This window comes from Stegodyphus dumicola, chromosome X1, assembly GCF_044657685.1.
Source record: "Stegodyphus dumicola isolate Sdum_Otavi_A_Nest chromosome X1, ASM4465768v1".
Taxonomy (NCBI): Eukaryota; Metazoa; Arthropoda; class Arachnida; order Araneae; family Eresidae; genus Stegodyphus; species Stegodyphus dumicola.
Genome location: NC_140780.1, coordinates 52,366,132 through 52,381,965, shown reverse-complemented (window position 1 = coordinate 52,381,965; position 15,834 = coordinate 52,366,132). Strand labels below are relative to the sequence as shown.

The 15,834-nt window shown below is 29.8% G+C and overlaps 1 protein-coding gene across 1 annotated transcript in view; it reads right to left on the bottom strand.

Moving 5' to 3' along the window:
• Positions 1–820: 820 nt before the first annotated feature.
• The window catches only part of LOC118197176 (doublecortin domain-containing protein 2-like), a 34,724-nt gene continuing 19,710 nt past the window's right edge, over positions 821–15,834 (bottom strand). Inside the window, exons 5-8 of the mRNA XM_085807344.1 lie at positions 13,699–13,854; positions 8,166–8,440; positions 6,327–6,451; positions 821–1,808 (exon numbers count right to left, since the gene is read on the bottom strand). Of these exons, the coding sequence (XP_085663470.1) occupies positions 1,629–1,808; positions 6,327–6,451; positions 8,166–8,440; positions 13,699–13,854 (736 nt within the window). The 3' untranslated portion in view covers positions 821–1,628. The remainder of the gene's footprint in view (positions 1,809–6,326; positions 6,452–8,165; positions 8,441–13,698; positions 13,855–15,834) is intronic.

Genomic DNA, 15,834 nt, shown 5'->3' with positions numbered 1-15,834 from the left:
ATCAAGAATAATAAGTTATTCAATGATATACATGTTTCAGATGTTTTATAAGAACTGCTATAAGATCTTCTGTTAAATTAGAATTTTATTTACCAAAAGGCATCATAATAACGTCTTCAAGATAGTCTTGAAAAAGGCAGATTCCTGCAGACACTAGAGTTTCACTAAGGCGTTGCAATGTGACATTATAACTTAATGTTTTTGTGACAAAAAGTGGTTGATAAAGAAGCAAAAACAGCATCTTTTGGTCAAAATAGGTACAGATAAAGACCTAAAATACACATTTTTGTTACATTTGCAACAAAGTGGAATTTTACAGATATTTAGGCATATTGAAGATGATATAATGTGATGTCTTTGCAATGTCATGTGTGACGTCACTTGCTACATCATTACAATGCCCTCATGCTATTTGTATTGAGAACATACAGCAGTCTGGCATGAAAATGATATTAAATAAAATGTTTCTAGAGAAAGGAGGCTATCTTCTAGACTTGCAGGCATTAGAAATTACTGCACTTTAAAAAAAATAATTGATACTGCAGTTTTGGGGAAGTTAAGATATCAATTCATTTTTGAAAGTGAAAAAAAAAAGTACTATACAGATTTCATTTTGCTAACAAATGAAAGGAAATGCAATATGTATATCCCCTTCTACAGCATTTCATAAATATATATTAATATATTCTGTACAATTAATTTAAATCACATTTCTTGCATTCAAATGATTTAGGAAAACGAAAGGAATTAAAAAACTTGCTTCACAATTTTTCCTTCTAGGGTTACATGAAAAAATGCACAAAGAACGAATACAAACAGGTAATAAAAACCAGTGTTTATTCAATAAAAAATTAGTCATTTCAACCATATTTACATGTATTTGAGCAGTACAGGAAGTTAATGGCACACATGCTAAAGAATTGTTTGTCTAAGAATTGTAGACTAGATGATAAGACACATAAATTCATTTATGACAGATTTCTGCTCATACCTGTCTTAGGTGAACATGATTTTCATTTCAAAATACACAATTACTTAAAGCCCAAAATAATTTAGATTACTCAACAGAAAATTTAGATAACAAAATCAGAATGATTTTAAAGGATTGAAAAAAAAAAATATACAATTTAACTTCTGATGATTATTTAAAGTAGAAAGGAAGTTCAATGCATTTCAAAGGGCAGATGAGATCAGAAAGAAGGAAAATGTATTCTTTTTTAAAAATACAAATTCTCACTGTAAAAGAAAATTTCTTAATGAAGATGAACATTTATTTAGGATGGAGTGTCCCATGATGCACAGGACAAATTTCATTATTGCAATTAATCTAAAATATATATTGAAATTTGCATTTACTAAAATGATGAACATTTCTTGCCTTTAATACTAGACAACAGAATTTAGTTAATAGAAAATGTAATTTGGGCATTTTGTAGCTACTAAAGTTCTGTTTATAAACTTAATTGAAATGCATAATGCAGAAACTTTGAAAAGAAAATTATGATGCTTGACAGTTATGCATGCAACATTAATCTTCAAGGGGGGAATAAATATGCACACAAAGAAACTAAAAAAATGCTCTACTCAAACTGGAAATAAAAAATTAATCAAGAGCTGTTAACAATATCTTAAACAAATATGTTATGTATATCTAATGTTTGAGAATGTGATAAATTATATTTATTAGCTGATACTTGTCGTTCATCACCAGATTTCTTCTGCATTGTAGGCAGAAAAGCAACTATTTCTTCTGGCACATCAAGGCTTAGATGTTCTAATGAGCGTTCCATATCAGGTGTTATTTCATCCTAAAAATGAAATATCTGCATATAAAAACTATTTTTAATATACCTATATTTGACATATATACCTATATTTGATATATAGGTAAATGTACCTTTATTTGACATATAAAATTTAAATTGAAAAGCTAATAAGTATTGTGTGGTAAGACCTATTTGGTCTCAAAAATTTTTTGTGCAATATGCTGCAAAAATTATGAAATATTAAGAAGAAATATTGTAGTGAGCTCACCAAAAAGTTACCAGGAGCTGTGGCTCCAAGAAATAGTTCAACGCAGTATTTTTAAAAAAAATAACATTGAAGGGTGAAAAAATAGCCTACACGCGAAATAAAATTCAGAAAATAAGACTGTTAAAATCAATCGTTGGAAACATGTGAATGGCAAAAAATACACTAAAACCTATCAATGTGATAAGCGAAAAGTTAAAACATATAAAAAACTGAACGACGGAACAAGTTAAAACAAAATTAAAACATATGAAAAACATAAAAATACAAAAAATTATAAAAATTACAAAGCGGAAAATGGTAAATTAGCCCAATTAGACTTCCAATCTGGCTTTTCAAGGGAAATTTCAGTTAAGAGTGGAACCAAGCTAACACCATTACGCGTTTCGCTGAAACAGACAATTGAAGCTCTTGTGTGAATTTTTCCAGTTCTGTATGTGAATTTTTCCTTTTTACAAAAGAATTGACCTTTGTCCGTTCACTCAGTAAAGAAGAACATAAATTTTTCCAACACATATATAGTTAATCGATGATATCATAGCCTTTAACAACCACAACTAAACAGAAGCTCTAATATCTACCCCACTTGCTTAAAACTAAATAATACAAATACGATGCAAAATAATGTAGTCTACCTTGACTTAAATATTATTGAATACAATTTTATAAGAGTTTACGACAAGAGAAGAGAATTCAATTTTTCTAAAGTTAACCAACTGGAATTCAAATATTTCCAAAAGGATCATCCTAAACACAATTTATTCAATGCTACTTAGAATAAAAAGAATATGCAACACAACAGAACACCTTCAAGAAGAAATACTTTACCTCGTGACTATTTTGAAAAATAACCTAATTCCTCATAAAATAATTAAAAATACCTTAAAAAAAGCTGGCATTAGCCTTACCAATTTTTAGATAAAGGTATATTTTGTAAGAACTGAATGATTTTGGTTTGGTTTGGTTTATTTAATTATGGCAAAGCATGCTAGGGCTATCTGTCTAAGGGGAGGGATGCCTTCGTGGAGGACTTTCTAAGGGAAACTGACTTGTATACACGTTACACATAGAAGAACTGAATGAAATTAGTTAATTTTTCAAATGCATGATTAAAAGAAAATAAATTAATAATTAAAATAAATAAAATTATACTAATATAAGATGAGAGAGACATTCATTTAAAGGAACAACATGAATGAATATAAAAAAGAAGCTTATTAACAACTCATCCCTCACTGATAAAAAGCCTTCTTATTGTGCATCCCAATAAAAGATGTGGTTTACATGCATTAACTGCATGATATTTTGATAAAAGATGCGATTTACGCGTATTAATTGCATGATGTCATGATAAAAGATATGGTTTACATGTATTATTTACATGCAAAAATGACAGCAGCACTAACTGTCAGATGTGAATTGACAATGAATTCTTAGGCGTGTCTCAAAGGATAAAGGTGATGTAATTAGTTTCATGCAGAGTGGGCTAATAAAGCATTTCTTTGGAGAACGAAAAAGAAAATGTTCACTCTACAGCAATTAACATTTAAACTACAACCATTCAGAGTTAACCCTGGTACACTGCTGAAAACCTGCATTAACACATTACATAACATTCTAATAAGTTAGCAAAAAAGCTACTAAAGAAAAGAAATCACATTAATCATTGCATCTCATGACATTTGGAGCTATAAAAAATTAACAGCTCCCCTCAATGTTTAATCCTTAATACAAGAAAATAACTTGCCTTGAGATGCCTGCATGCAATAAATTAACAGAAAACATGGTATTACACATTAATACAATAACATTTAGTGTAAAAATTTTTCGTTTGTTCCTAATGCCTTTGTTAAAATAGCTGTAGTCATTTCTTCAGTGGGCAGATATTGGAGTTTGTAGTTTTTATCTTTAATAAAATATTTCACAAAATGATATTTAATGTCTAACTGTTTAGTTATCTCACTGCCTTTGTTTCTATTTAACATACTAATGCAACTTCGGTTATTCTCATAGAAAATGCAAACAGTTTTGTTTTCATCAATATCTTGCAAAAGCCTTTAAGCCAAACTGCCTCCTTTTGTTGTCCTGGCAAAAGCTATATAGTCTGCTTCAGTGAATGGACATAGTAGTATCACATGGTTATACTCTGCAGTTCCATCTAAAAACACTGCCTTGTTATGCAGATATGCAAAGGAATTTCCAATGTTAGATTTCCTATTGGTTGCATGGCTTTTCCAATCTGCTTCTACATAGCATAATAGAGAGTTGTTTTCCTTCTCATTTCCTAGATGCAGTTTAAGATCTTTAGTTAATTTCAAATATATGAAGAACATTCTGACTTCAATCTAAATCACAATAACAACCTTGTATTCTGCGTACATTTATTAAAACACTCAATCGATTTCGAGGGCAGCTACAGGTCCCTCCTCATCAGGAGAACAAAATTACTAGAAAGGGAAAGCAACCTCTGCAACGGCTTTTTATACCCTCTGGTAGAACCATGCGCAAGGAGGCAACGCCATCTATCGGCAAAAATAATAACCAAGAATTATGTTAATAGAATTTTAAAAGAAGCAATATTAAAAGAAATTCTTAAGTGCATTATGACAACACTTCCAGTTGGCAAAGGCATATTTAGAGAATGTTCTGCTGACATTGTGTAGACTTTAATTCACATGAAACAATATTAAAATATTCAAAAGTATTTAATTATAGTTGCCATCAAAGTAGATCCAGTTATGCTAAATGGTCACCTTACTGGAGGTGGATACTTCTAGCAGAATTATGCTTCATGTTACAAAGCTAATTATTATTCTTAGATAGCATGGAAAGCACGGAAACAATTTTACCCTGCTTAGCCTAAAATATCACTGAATCTCAACCAAACTTGTAAATTGTAGTTCATGCTGCAAGAGGCATCCTGCAGCAGAATTCAGGGCCATCAAATTTTAGATTTGGAATATGGAGTTAATTAAATATGGCATCAAATTTTTCATTCCATTTGCTAATATTTCACAGAGCCCATATAAATGAAAACTGGAACAGTGTTGATGAAAAAAGATGACCCAACAATTTACGGAGTGAGTTGTCATAATAAACTAATCACTCAGTATATATAATGACTTAAAATGAACTTTGTTAAAAGCAATTACAGCATATATTATACAGAATGGTCTTACAGGAAAAGTGAACAGTAATCTCCATTTAGAACTTTCCCTTATGCTAAAACTGTTCTTTAAAAGAAATTTCAATGTTAAGGCTTTCTTTTTCCTTTCATGTTTTAAGAAAAAAGCTAATTTTGCTTCTTTTGCCTGCTGTTATTTTGATCATTAGCACCATCCTTCCAAAACAACTTTTTATGGACTGAAATTATAAGATGAGTTATACTAAATAAGAGAGATAATGCACATGCATATTTACCGTTTTTATTGCACAAGCTAAACATTTATGGGTGCAGACTTTGTGCTTTACAAGTAAGCAAGAATGCAATGCAAGATTTGAAAAATATTTTGTGAACACATCTTTGTGCCTAGTGCTTATGATCTGATATATGAAAGCGATTTCTTTTACAAGAAAAACCTTAAAGTTGCAAGTCTCTGAAAATAGAAGACTGTTTATGTTATATAATATGGGAATTAGATTCTACATGCTTCAGCATCATAGAATTAACACTAATATAACATTAATATTCCTTTCTTTCAAAAAATAAAAATCTTTCAAACACAGATCTTAAAATGAAGTGCCAAAATTTTGAAAACAAACTATGAAGAAATTCATACAGATAATTTTGAAATATTTCCTTATAGAACTATTATTTTTCATAAAAAATATTCCAGCATACATTCAGTGCCAAAAAGAAACAAAAAATTATAGATGGCAAAGAACAAAATATTGCTCATACAGGAAACTATCAGTAGAGATTCCAAATCTTAGATTTTTATCAATCATTTGACAGGATTAATACTTTATTAAAGTGTTTATTTTAACTTTATCAATATACACTAAGAGCATGTAGACAAAATGAATAAAACTAGTCATGTTTAGAAGTAGATTTATTGTTTTTGCAAAAAGAAACTGATGTTTAATGAAGGGGCCCATACTTTTGTGTTAAAGCATATTATGGAAATGAAGATTACCTTAAAATTTAACAGCATTAGTACTTTAAGAAATCTTTTCATTGCAAATTTTTATTAAAAAATTTTATTACAACTTAACAAATGTAAAGTATGGGCATATGACACTGCAGCAAAGTAAGAATACAATGTTGAAGTATCCAAGAATAAAAATTACATTACCTCAACTTCTTCAGCATCCAGTAAATCAACAGGCAAATCAACAAGTGTTTCAGGACTGTCTTCCACCTCCACAGCTCCATGAGTTAAATCATTTTTTTCCTTTGAACGAAACACTCCACTGTAATCTAAAGGTATAGAGAAATCTGTAAGCACATACTATACATAGTTACATAGATCATTAAGAAAAAAAGACAGTGAAACATAATAAATAACTTTATCTTTGTTGGAAAAAGATGAGTTTGGAAAATGATGAGTTACTACTAAAATGTAAAACATTTAATACCAACTATATTCATGTCTCCACCATGTGCATACATTTCTACAAATGTAAATTGTACATTACACTTGTAAAAAAAAAAAAAAAAAAAAAAAAAAAATTTCTACAACAGACTAAATTCTAGCATCCTATAAATTATCTGTTCCTGCATATTTTCTTATTTGACCAGTGATTCTGTCAGTTTTTCAGACTCGTATGATTCAAGTTTTGGTGTTCTCAGCCCTTTCACACACACTGTCTTGTTTATAAAACTGAAAATGCATTAGTTGCGCAAGGTTCTGCCTTTCTTGCTATGAAAAAGATTATATTTTTTCATACTCTATATAACAGACATTGTGAAGAGATATTTTGTTTCTAATACAGCATAAAATAATTAACCTCTTGAAAATTTAAGAACAAAGTGATTATTCAAACTCTCTAAAGGCATATTTTCACATCAGATGCTGCAAATCATTTAATGAACACAACAATGTTTTTGGTTAAATAACAAAGAAGTTACTTAATTATCATAATTTATGACTTTGAAAAAGATAACATTATTCCACTGTCCATAAGAATTTTTCTGCATTAAAATTTTTGTAGAGAGCTGCCAAACAGATTTTTTTTTTTTTTTAGTTAAATGCAAAAACATTTATGAGACTTCAGAATTGTTGAAAGTACATAAGCATGACAACAACAGCTTATAATTCAAAACTGACAACAGCAATTAAAGAATTAGATGCTTTTATTGAAAATGGTTGTAGATTAAATCACATCCCACAATCCTCTATTAGAACTTAATGCCCAGTAAAGCAATAAAAATGGTAATTATAACCCATTTGATTTCCTTAAAAACAGAGTTTCAGTGGTAACTTACAGTTTCAATGCAATTAAAATAAAACAGATGTTTGGTGTTTAACTGTATGCATAACCATAAAAAATTTCACAGTTATTTGCAAAAGAAAGATTGTAGCTTCTTTTACATTATTTATAAGTAAAGTAATTTACAATAAACATCAAGCCACTGATTTAGTTTTCATTTAAAATTGCAACAGGCATAAAAAGTTTCTATTCCTGCAAAAATTTTAATTATCTTTTTTTAATTTCTATTCCTGGTTCCATTTGCACATATTTATTCAACAGTTTTATCTTTATTAATCTCAACTATAGGAAGCTCATAAAAGACTTTTATATTCAGTTTTTGCAGAATAATCTGATGTTTGGCAACTTTAAGTTTAATTTAGAAAACATGCTTTTCAACATAGATAACATACATGTTCTAGGGTCATAACTGAAATGATTCCAGCATTATACATCTGTTTTTAACAAAATTTTGATTAAATTGCCGCCATTTAATGCATGTACCTTGGATAAAACTAAATCATTTTAGCAATCATTTCTTTTAAACATCTAAATTAAAATTATTTCTTTATGACCAAAATTTAATCAGGAACAGCTATTTACTAAAAATGATTGTTAAAATTTAACTAGATTAAATAAACTCATAATATATGACTTTAGTTTTAGTAAATTAACAAATACAACATTAAATTAGACTCTACATTATTAGAAAAATAACTAACCAATGTCAAAATCTAGGCTCAATTTGTCCATAAAATTTTCTTTAAAAGACTGATCTTGGATTATATCCTTTTGAACAGGAGTAAAACATGGATACTCATCCTTAATGCTATTCTTATTGCTAGGACTCTCATTTTCTTGCCTAACAACTGCAGAGTGTACAGCTGGTGTATGTGTGTTACTTCTAGAACTAGATAAGGAAGAGTTCAGTTTCAAAGATTGAGCAGATGATCTTGTCGTAAAAACAGATGAAGCTCTTTGAGGCTTTCTGTGGAAACTGCAAAGAAGAAGAAAATAAGTATTAAATTACACATACTCAAACAAATATACACATATTTTTTTAAAATTAACTCCAGCAGATGCATCTCATTGAAAAGTAACATGTAACAAAATTACAGTTTTGTGATATGTAACTTTTTGATTGGGAAATAAATTAGTGTGTCTTTTACTTGAGCAACTGAACATTGTGTTGTCAAGAGTTTTACCAGAAGAATGACTAAAGTCATAAACTTTAATTTCATATACATGGCACTCAAATTGCTTAAAAAAATTTAGATTTTACATGATAATGAGTAATTCCTTGGTTGATTTAATTAAGGTAATGCTAGTGACGGCTTTACCAAATGATGAATGCTTTTTTCATGGGAAACTGGCTCACATGCACATTATACATAAGAAAATCTACGAAAACTTCCCGCAGGCCATACATTTGCTATGTGTGGCTTTAACTGCTCAAGTACTACACAACAAAAAGATCCCGATCATCAGGACTTCGGCGATTCCGGAAATTTCCGTATGTTAGATCATCAGTAAGATAACATGAAAAAAATTATGAAAATAATAAAAAAAAAAAGGCTTAATTTAATTTATTGTATAAAACATATCTTTTAACATAAGTTGTTTATGCTCTTAATACATTTTTTAAAATCTTACAGTTACACATAATTTCTTGTTCAGTTACAAATTTCCACTGTTCAAGTCGTGTAATTGTCATGTCAAGAATTCTCACTAAATTGGCAGTCAAAAAATCTTTTAATTCTCAATAACCTCTCTGTACTTATTTTCACTATCTATAATGATATATTCTATATTTAAAATCATACTGCTGATTTTGCTGTCCTTAGATGATTGAAGCTTTGTCATTGCTATGAAAGCTTCTGTTACATCATCTTCAGTTATTACTTCTCCCTATTTCTGCACAAATTCCATTATGTGGAAAATTTCGCTTTTTGCTTGTTATATCCAAAAAGTTGCAAAATTACAGCTATCATCATCATCACTATGAAATATAGTAGCTGGCTTTGCAGACATGCCCTCTCATGACCCTGCAATGATATAGCACATTTTATGTCCAAATAACTCAAAAATTCTTGAACAGTCTTGCCATTATTGAGAAAATTTAGCATAGATTTTAAAAATGCAACTTTGGATCTGCATTTCAGCTCTTTAACATCCATTGGCTGAATGATGGATGTAAAATTTAGAGAAAAGAATAAGACGAAGTTATCTTTTACTCAAACTTTTAGTGAAGCATGAGCAGAACAGATGTCTATAATCAGGATAGTTTTTATATGATGTAGTAAACCAAACAATTCCAAATTCTGTTGAGCCTTGGGTATGAAACAATCTTCAAACCAGTCATACACTAATGTTTGTGTCATCCATGCATAACATTTAGTATTTAGTAACTTGTCAATGGCTTTAGTAATTGTGAAGTTTGGATGTATGTAAAAATAGAACTATGTTAGTAGTGTAGTTCTTCGTAATAACATTTAATATCCCATGCTTATAAATAAAATAGTTTAGATAGCTAAAAGTACATGCTGTTTATTTTATATGTGTCAGGAGTCTTTAGCTTTAAAAATGGAAAGTTTGAAGCCACCACAGCCAATGAAATTCGACGGAAATCTTGCTTCAAACTGGCAAAGATGGCTGAAATCATTTTAAAATTATGAAGTAGCCAGTAGATTACATAATAAAGAAGAGAAGGTGAGCATTAATACTTTTCTTAATATAATAGGAATTTTTGGTCCTGAAAAATATGATACATTTCTTGTAGACGAAGGAAAAGAAATTAAATTAAAGACAAAATTCATAGACTACTGCCTACCTAGAAAAAGATTACACTTTTCATAAACATTTATTCTTTACTAGAAATCAAACCACATCCAAAACCATACTGCCACAATTATAATTGTAACAAAAGTCAGAGGTTAAGGTCAGTCATGAGTTTTCTTAGTTCAGAAAGAATACAAGCAGTCAAACATTTTATAACTGCATGAATATTAGCAGTTTACTGCATGTGTTTATGCACTCTATATGCAAAATTAAAAACTGAATGAATGTAATAAAGAACTTGATGATACTGAAGTAGATTAGAGATTTACTATAAAAAAATGAAAATTTATTTGAAATTTACTGTTACGATAAATGAAAATGTAGCAGAAATTTAGTGTTAATGAGAAGGAAAAGTTTTGAGAAAGTTAGGGGAATGCTCTTGAGAAATACTTTGCTCTCATATTAAATTAAAATACGGGGTATTTTTTTAGGTCTAGTAGGTCAAGCATAGTAACAATGTAGGATTTGTTATGGGAGGTAGAAGTTGCTTTGATACAAGGCACATACCTGTTCACTTAACAGAGGCTGAAGAGAAAAAAAAATTAAAGTGCATTAAAGCAAATTCTTAAAGTAAATTATTAAGTCATGCTTATATGTACTATCCACATAATTAAAAGTATTTATTTTTGGTTCCAAATATGCTTCCTTCCAAGAAACTCTAAGGATAAGAGATAGACATTAACTATCCAGTTTAGATGTAATTGCAAATCCAGTTTAGGTAATAAATGTCACGAATAAGTCTATAACTTTTGAAAGCACTATAAATATTTTGACTGAATCAGAGTTTCAGAATTTAAAATTCTCTACCAATGCTATTAAGCTCTTTCTCTTCAAATTAATTAAATTCTCATATTTGTAGGCTTTAAAAACTTATCTTATTATTTTTGCTTGTATTATTATCATTTCTACTTTCATTGGCTCCTACTAGGCTGCAAATTTATTCATGCATATAAACACAGAGTTCTTGATTTTTACTGAGCTTTTCGTAGCAACTACTCACCATCTTAATAATATTTTCATCCAGGCTTCTAAATTCACTTGAATCGGCTCCAGCCGATGTATGTTTGCTATGTATGTTCCAACCATGTTTGCTTGTGTGAGTCAAAACCTGTATATAGACTTTATCTCATGTATTTCATATTCTAATATGCTCAAGTTTTACTTTAACGTTTGTTCAGTTAATTTTTAAAGAGCAGAAGCATTTCTATTATTTATTACATGAGCTGTATAAATTGTTTGGAAGATAAAATAAAAAGGTTTCTTTTAAATTTTCTTTTGACTCGGAACTTCTTCTTTCTTCTGACTATTCTGACTATTTTACTGAAGGATTAGGATATAGCGATAAGTTGCCTGGCAGTCTTTACAGAGTCAGGTTATTTGAATGCAGAAACATACATAAGAGCTATTTGTCTAAGGGAAGGTATGGCTATGTGGAAGGCCTTCCTAAGGGAAACTGGCTCATATTTGCATTACCCTCCCTAAAAAAAATGAAAAATCACCCATGCAGTCAGCCCATTTGCTTAGGTTTGAACCCAGATTGAACTATTAGTATTCAGCAATCTTAACCTCTCAACCAATAGTGGGATTTATGGAGTCAGATATTAACAATTAAAATAATCATATTGTGTACAGTGTGTAAAGAACTTTTTCATGATCTGAGCTGCTAGTATTCAGAGTGGATCAGTGATGCACTGTTGTGGAAGTCTATGGAAACACTGCTTGTTCTTGATATTTACCTCATTATCGAGTTAGGTTATTTAAATGGCAAAGTACATGAGGGCTACCTGTCTAAGGGGAAGGTCAGCTGTAGAGGGGTCAAGAGTTTGGCTATCACAACAATTCCACAGCAAATATGATGGATTTATTCATTCATGCATTCAATGCACTCAGTTCAATTCAGAAATGAATTTGTTTTTTCTTATGTCCTAGTTTTTAAAAACGGCATGCATCCTGCCATTCCTTTGCATCTGTGGGCAGGAATGTTTTGGGCCAGCAGTTGAGATATGGCTACGACTTGTCTTAGACTAGTTTCCCTACATACTTTGTCACAAAGTTCCTTTACATTAGAAACAGCATGTTACCCTCCAGCAGACTGTGTGTAATAGTTCACTTTTCCTTAGGGTCCCTGTTCATCCTCTCAAGGCAAAGGTAAATCAAACCCTTCCGATGCCTTTGTGGAGGAATTTCTAAGAAAAACTCGCTGATATCCATGTTACATATTGGGAATACCAAGGAAACATTCATGTAGTCTATCTATTCACCATGATTCGAACACAGGCAGACCTGCCAATGTTCAGTAGTCTTAACTATCTGGCCACTTTCGAGCCTTATCATTACAGACTAGTGATATATTCTAGAAGACTATATAAGCCTAGCAATTCAAACATTGTATTCCAAAAGAAATGTACATTAAGATGACAAAGCACCATTTCACACAGTGAAACTGATAATGGAGTGGTTTGAAGAACATAAAATGGAGCATAAACATTATCCGTGAGCTGCATAACCTGATTTGGACACCTCTGAGCCTGTTTAATATATGCTGACAGATAGAAAGTATTTGCCTCCTCCACTACCACAAAATGAATTAACCATTATTTTGAAAAAAGGATGACTAAAACTTTTTTTTACTAGAGTACCATACTAATAAAGAGGCACACTCCAGAATGCAAATGTTTCATTGTCCAACCTTTGTATATTTTTCAGGAACAGCAAAAGAATATACAAATACAATTCTAAAACAAGAACAGATAAATTAATTGCTTATTATGAAAAATATAGTACATTCTTATACAATATGCATTTAGAACAAAAAAATTAGTATTTTGTTACAAGAATTATAAATATAACCTTTTTTTTTATTTCAATACAGCTGCCATTTGAAATTTCTCATACTATTTCTTATACAAGTCAGAATCTAACCCACTGAATATAATAAGAACAAAAAGTCTTTGATTTTCCAGAAATTACTTTGACAGAAAAAAATATGGGGGTATGTTTAAATTTTACAAAGTAAATGATACAAGTCTCACATTTGACGAAAGTGAATTAATTGAAAGGAGTTATATGACAAACTCAGTTTTACATATTGATTTGTAATTTTATTTAGGCTATTTCCTATCAGCTTCTGTCTTTTCTGAGAGCAACATTTATTATGTATCAAAGAAATGATGAATACTTATTATGAGTAAAAAATATACTGAAATAGAAAATTTGAATTTGATGGTGGAAAAAAATATATATAATATATATGGTACAAAATTTAAAAATGCTATAATTCTTGTATTATTATCTAGCAAAAATATTAGTGATTTCATTTAATATAAAAAGGCATATAGGTTCAAGCTATGAAGTTTACACTACTATCTAAGTTAGAAATTCAAACTGGGAATTACATAAATTTATATAATTACTTACCGATATTTTTCTCGTGAAGATGAGCGAGGCTTTTTTTGTGGGTTGTTACCATAAGTACCAAATTTAAAAACTTCATGCTTGCATATCACAACATATGACTGACTATTTGTTAGTTCTTCAAGTGATCTTACTGGCTTCCCATTTAATAAACAGATTCTGAAAAGTTTGCAAAAAATAAAATTAACATTTATTTTTTTATTGTAAATTTAAGTGCTTACGTATGCAGACAACTCCCAATTAAGCGAGTGTGGTTGCAAATTAACCAAGCATTGTCTAAGATAAAAGTTTGTTTATCATGTGCAAATAAATGGGACAGTTACTGTTAGACACCATCAGCAGTATTAAAAAAATATGAAAAATACTGTAAGGAAAAGAAAATTGTATGGGACAACAGCAGTGACTGAAGATCATGTCTATCAAATGAATGCTGCCAAAAGATAAAATGATCTATCAAACATTTTTTTATGCGAATCTGAACTCTAATGACTTCTTTCAAATTTTTTTTCTAGCAAATATTGTTCTTTAATGCCATTTACAACTTACTTTTTTCATTTGCAGTAATGCTTATTCTTCCATTGTTTACAAAGTATTTCTTTTGTTTTGAATACTGGTTTAATTTATTTAACCAAATAATTTTATTCTCCAGATTAAGCAGCTTGAAAATAGAGGAAAATTATGAATAATATTTTTCTGTTAATTATAAAATGGTTTATTACTTTTTCTTGAGCTTCCGCTTTCTGATTAACCATGTTTTTAAGTTTATCGTGGATACTGCATTACCCTAACTAATCGGAAATTGACATTTTAACAGATTTTATAAAGAAATTCCTAATTTTAATTGTATTGAAAAAAAAAAAAAATGTTTTCATGCTTAAAATTTTTTTTAATACAATGAATTTTACATAGAGATTCTTAATTTTTTTATTGTACATCCTCACGCATTTTCCCATTTCTCAGCATCTTCAGAGAATGAGCTCCCCCTGCCTTTTAAAACGAATTCATTCATGTAGTGCTTGTTTTTGTCTTAAAGAACAAAGAAAATTCTTCGTAAACTACTTGCTAAGATCATGCTAAACTTTTCCTTTTAACGGGTGAACTTTATGCCAGCCTAATACAAAAATCAAACAATTATAGTAAAGCAAACAGTAACTAAAATTTAATCTACAATTCCAATGAATTAGCTGTAATTTCACCTTCCTAATTATTCAGCAAGTATTTCTGCCTTAAGGAGTACTGGAGACAATAATAAAAACGGTGAGATTTAAGGTACAGGGAAGTGGAAATGAAGATACCTTAATACATAACAAATACAAAACAAAATAAAACCATTTAACATATTAAATAAGATAGCATCATGCTATTTCAAAGTGAAGTCATATGATCACTGAAGAAATCTGTTGTAGTATTTGAAATATAACATGATATATTAGAAGAATATTGCAGCAAATCACATAATTAACATATTTTTATCATTTTTGTTTTAAAAGAGGTAAAGGGGTTATGCTTACAACTCAATAAAATTTCAAGATATAAAAATACATATAAATTTTACAGGAGTTGAATCAAATTGACCTTTGAATAAGTAAGAGGCATTAAAAAAAAGCTTGTGCTATTTCTAATCAATATTCCATACGAAAGCAACTTTGTCGCCCTTGTCTTCCAAATATTAGAGACAGTATCAGGCTAGACAATGTTACTATGATGAAACTTTTTAAAGAATTGTTGACCAATCACAAGACGCTCTTAATTTTGAGCACTTGGGAACAAATGGGAGCTATCATGTTTAGTAGACAATCACTCATTTCTGGGACTTGAAGTACAAAGTAACTATCAGGCCTTGTTTAATATTTTAAGATAATGAAACTTAATTGAATAAATACCAAGAAGCAATTTTTGTTCCAATAATAAATATAAATATTGAACTATATAGTAAATTGATTATTTGAATTATGAGGCCAACACACATATACAAAACAAAGCATTTACAATGGCATTTTCATGCTTTCTGAGATGGCAGACTTATCAGTAGTCATACTTATAAAATGCTAAGCTTTGTTTTCCCAATGTACTTATTTTCTCAAAACTTAGTAAGGAAATAATTATCCTTTCTCATAAAATAACAGTAGTCCACCATGT